Source organism: Fulmarus glacialis, unplaced genomic scaffold (assembly GCF_000690835.1).
Source record: "Fulmarus glacialis isolate BGI_N327 unplaced genomic scaffold, ASM69083v1 scaffold16710, whole genome shotgun sequence".
NCBI classification, from domain to species: Eukaryota; Metazoa; Chordata; class Aves; order Procellariiformes; family Procellariidae; genus Fulmarus; species Fulmarus glacialis.
The window spans coordinates 13,613-16,883 of NW_009188473.1; the positions used below are offsets into that span (position 1 = coordinate 13,613).

The 3,271-nt window shown below is 38.6% G+C and overlaps 1 protein-coding gene across 1 annotated transcript in view; it reads left to right on the forward strand.

Moving 5' to 3' along the window:
- The window catches only part of LOC104077538 (Golgi pH regulator), a 15,026-nt gene extending 12,059 nt beyond the window's left edge, over positions 1-2,967 (forward strand). The window contains exons 9-13 of the mRNA XM_009578824.1: positions 264-356; positions 698-793; positions 1,361-1,450; positions 2,087-2,152; positions 2,313-2,967. Coding sequence (XP_009577119.1) covers positions 264-356; positions 698-793; positions 1,361-1,450; positions 2,087-2,152; positions 2,313-2,519 — 552 coding nt within the window. The 3' untranslated portion in view covers positions 2,520-2,967. The remainder of the gene's footprint in view (positions 1-263; positions 357-697; positions 794-1,360; positions 1,451-2,086; positions 2,153-2,312) is intronic.
- Positions 2,968-3,271: the final 304 nt, after the last annotated feature.

Sequence of the window (3,271 nt, forward strand, 5' to 3'; positions counted from 1 at the left end):
GGAGTGAGGATCTGTTTTCTTTAACTGGCAGTTTCCTTCCAGTTAGATACATACTGGAGTATGCCTCATGTCCCTAAAGCCATTCAGAAACTTTTGAATTAAAACTTTTGAGTTCAGAAACAGTTGAATTAAGAGGTGTGGAAGGATAAAGCTGTGTTTGCTACTATTGGTGCTCCATTAAAATTTTGTGTTGTGGGTGATTGTGGAAATGATGGGGGTTTTTTTTTGTGTTCTGTTCCCCCACCCTCCTTTTGTATTTCTAGGAGAGAATAGAGTACTCCAAAACTTTCCAAGGAAAATACTTTAATTTTTTGGGTTATTTTTTCTCCATCTATTGTGTCTGGAAAATCTTCATGGTATGTAAATGTTTTAATATGTTTTATGTGGACATATGCAAATGTCACACCCTGCATAGATTATGCTATACATGCAGTTCATCTAGTAATACTCCAGTTTCCTTAAAATTTTGTAAGAAGCTGGGTCTTGATTGAAATAAAGCTCTGGATCTGTCTTTTTGTATAGAGCATTAGACAAGCAGTTCTTACATGTGTGCATTTTGCACCTTCTTAGACAATCCGACTGCCCCCTGCCCCTTTCCTTGGTGACACAAAGTAAGAGTCATGCATGTGTCTCACGTGTAACAGTGAGGTATACTTTTGTGTTCTTGTTTGAATGTAAATCCATCTCTCTCTTGCAGGCAACCATCAATATTGTATTTGACCGTGTGGGGAAGACTGATCCAGTCACAAGAGGAATTGAGATCACTGTAAATTATCTGGGAATCCAGTTTGATGTGAGACTTTATTAATTCTTACAGCCTTTTCAGCAATTCCTATCTTACCTAAATAAAATCAGACTGCTGATAGGGAGAGAGTGATAGAGCCCTGAGAATGTGTCTTTGACTTCTTACTTATTGAGGAAGGGAAAATGCACCATGAACTTTGCTTTCACACTGCTTTTATGCTGGGATGGTAATGTGGTCTTGCCAGAGAGGCAGTGATTTGCTTGTTTGTTTTGGGCAAATGGAAACACGTTAGTCAACTTGCTTAGATTAATACATTTAACTACAGAGTAATTATGTTTGCTTGTGCACATAAGTGTTCTGTCATTTACGCTTTTTAAATATATCCCTGTGAATACGGGGTTCTTTGTGATTGGTGTAAGCTAAATCTGTTTTTCTCATGTATTTGGAGTAAAAAATTGCTAATATATTTGTGAAAATGTCTCTTATTTAAACCTGTCTACAATGCATATCTGTACAGTTAGGAAATACAAAGACCCTGAAGAATTGGAAGCTATACAATGTGGTGTAAATGGGGTCAGCGTTAGAGGTTTAACTGTATTCTTCTTGTTGATACAGGTGAAATTCTGGTCTCAGCACATTTCCTTTATTCTTGTTGGAATAATCATTGTTACCTCTATCAGAGGATTGTTAATCACACTTACAAAGGTAAGAGTCGTTTTGGACCTGGAAAGCTGTTATCAGATCTTTAACTTTAGATGGGACAAATACTGTATAAACTTTCAATACACATTTATGTTTTAAATATCTGAATATAAATACTTGCAGAGGGAGGAAGGGAGGAAAAATACCTTCTGCAGTATATTTCCCCACTCAGTCTCTATTATTGTCACTGTCGGGAAGAGATGTAGATGTTAAATGAGATGTTAAATGTAAGCAAGGGTTCAAAATGATGCTGTAGCCAGCTTATTAGTAAGGTTGATGAGATAGTGATTAAAAGAATTTAGATTGCTTAATTTGAGCTGCTGGTAGGACTGGAAAGACATTAACTTGAGAGACATGTGACTCATTGTCTTGACCTGGCTTTTGGTACCTAAGCTTAAACTTCAATATATATTGTTATATGACTTTTACCACATGGCGCCACTGGATTAGGGAGATTCATGTTTAAGACTAAGACTGCAGGTTTCTGAAAGTAGGGTACAGGCACCCCTCCAGAAAGTATGCTTTTTATTGTTTTTTTTTAAATGAAAAAGTATTGAATGGTATGTACCTTTCAAGCTGTCCTAAGGCCCATCAGACTTACCTGACTGCTTATTTCTAGTGCTTTTTTTTTTCCCCTAGTTCTTCTATGCCATTTCCAGCAGCAAGTCCTCCAATGTTATTGTTCTGCTTTTAGCACAGATAATGGTGAGTATGTAGAACCATGGGCACGTCTATATACATTTATGCATGCATACATATTTGTATGTGTGTGCATATACATATCATAAAATCTCTGTATGGTGACTCATGTTAGCCACACAGCCAATTGTGAAACAATAACTACTTTCTCTTTTTTAATTTACAGGGTATGTACTTTGTGTCATCAGTGCTCCTCATCCGGATGAGTATGCCTCTAGAGTATCGCACTATTATTACAGAAGTCCTGGGAGAGCTCCAGTTCAACTTTTATCATCGTTGGTTTGATGTGATATTCCTAGTTAGTGCGCTGTCCAGTATCCTCTTTCTCTATTTAGCACACAAACAAGCCCCAGAAAAGCATATGGCCCTCTGAGTAAGGACTGCAGTCACGCACTGCTCTCTGTCCTTTCAACTGCACTGCTGCAACTCCTGTGGACTGCAAAACTTGAAGAGAGCCAGGACTATTCTGTGTGTTCCAGGAGTGTAACTGGCTCTTTGAGCTTCCACACATGTCATCATCAAGCTCTGTGGCTCATTTTGTTAAGGTGCCACAGCTTGAAGGAAAGGGGATACACATACTGAATGTGAGATAGTTCATTGCCAAGGAATAAGGGCACTCCTCAGTACACCAATATCTAGGGGCATCGGAACTTGCATAGTAGGCTGTCTGAGGTAAGACCTTTTACTGTTAGAAGAACATCTTCATAGAAGGCACCAAGGAAATGTGATTTTTCCTTTGAAAATCAACTCATAATTGGGATTCAGAGGATGGCAATTCTGGAGTTGAATGTTTGAGTCTGTGGAATTAAATAAGCTTTTGTAATATCTCATGCAAGTATCACAGCTGTTTTTTGTCAGCCCCAAAGATTTGACTGGAAGTGAGCTAGAGAGTGGCTAGGATTTGCTGCCTGGCAGAAGTGAAGTGGAGAGAATTTCACTCCATTTCTGTACGGAATGTATGCTAGTGTGTATCACTAGTACCTACTGTCCTTAGGAGCTGGAGATTAGCTTTCTGTTGCTGAGTCTCAACTTTGTTTGCTCGCCCTGCATAAATGAAACTGAGGTTTTGGATTCCTCTTTGCTAGAATTCAGTGTGAAGTCAAAGACCACAGCTATGCCTTGTTT